This window comes from Monopterus albus, unplaced genomic scaffold, assembly GCF_001952655.1.
Source record: "Monopterus albus unplaced genomic scaffold, M_albus_1.0 scaffold12123.1, whole genome shotgun sequence".
NCBI lineage: Eukaryota > Metazoa > Chordata > Actinopteri > Synbranchiformes > Synbranchidae > Monopterus > Monopterus albus.
Window position 1 is genome coordinate 1 of NW_018139958.1, and position 351 is coordinate 351.

Genomic DNA, 351 nt, shown 5'->3' on the forward strand with positions numbered 1-351 from the left:
CCCCCCCAACGGGTACATTTGAGTCCCAGGGAGGCGAGGCAGAGTCCGAATGATGCCACCATGCAGGACAGAACCATGGCGGCCCGTGTGGTCTGCAGGTACGCTGGCAGCGACAGCATCGAGTTCTTCATGGTGCAGCTGAAGATGCCAGAGCTGTACCAGACGCAGTCCATCCACAGACCCTGCATCCGCGAGATGGGGGTCATGATGCTGGACCAGCCGTTGATACTCACCTTCCAGTTGGGTAGCAGGGTGGCCATGGTGGTGCCGAGGGCGCCCAGGAGCGCCAGGGCAAATGCGAGGATCTGAACGGCGGCGGACAGCATGGCTCAGACCCCCCCGTTCAGCTCC

The 351-nt window shown here is 62.7% G+C and overlaps 1 protein-coding gene across 1 annotated transcript; it reads right to left on the reverse strand.

Moving 5' to 3' along the window:
• Positions 1-5: 5 nt before the first annotated feature.
• Positions 6-345, reverse strand: LOC109954435 (claudin-20-like; the record flags this gene model as incomplete). The annotated part of the gene is made up of 1 exon (XM_020589763.1): positions 6-345. A coding segment is annotated over exon 1 (321 nt), but the record flags the coding sequence as incomplete, so codon positions are not given.
• Positions 346-351: the final 6 nt, after the last annotated feature.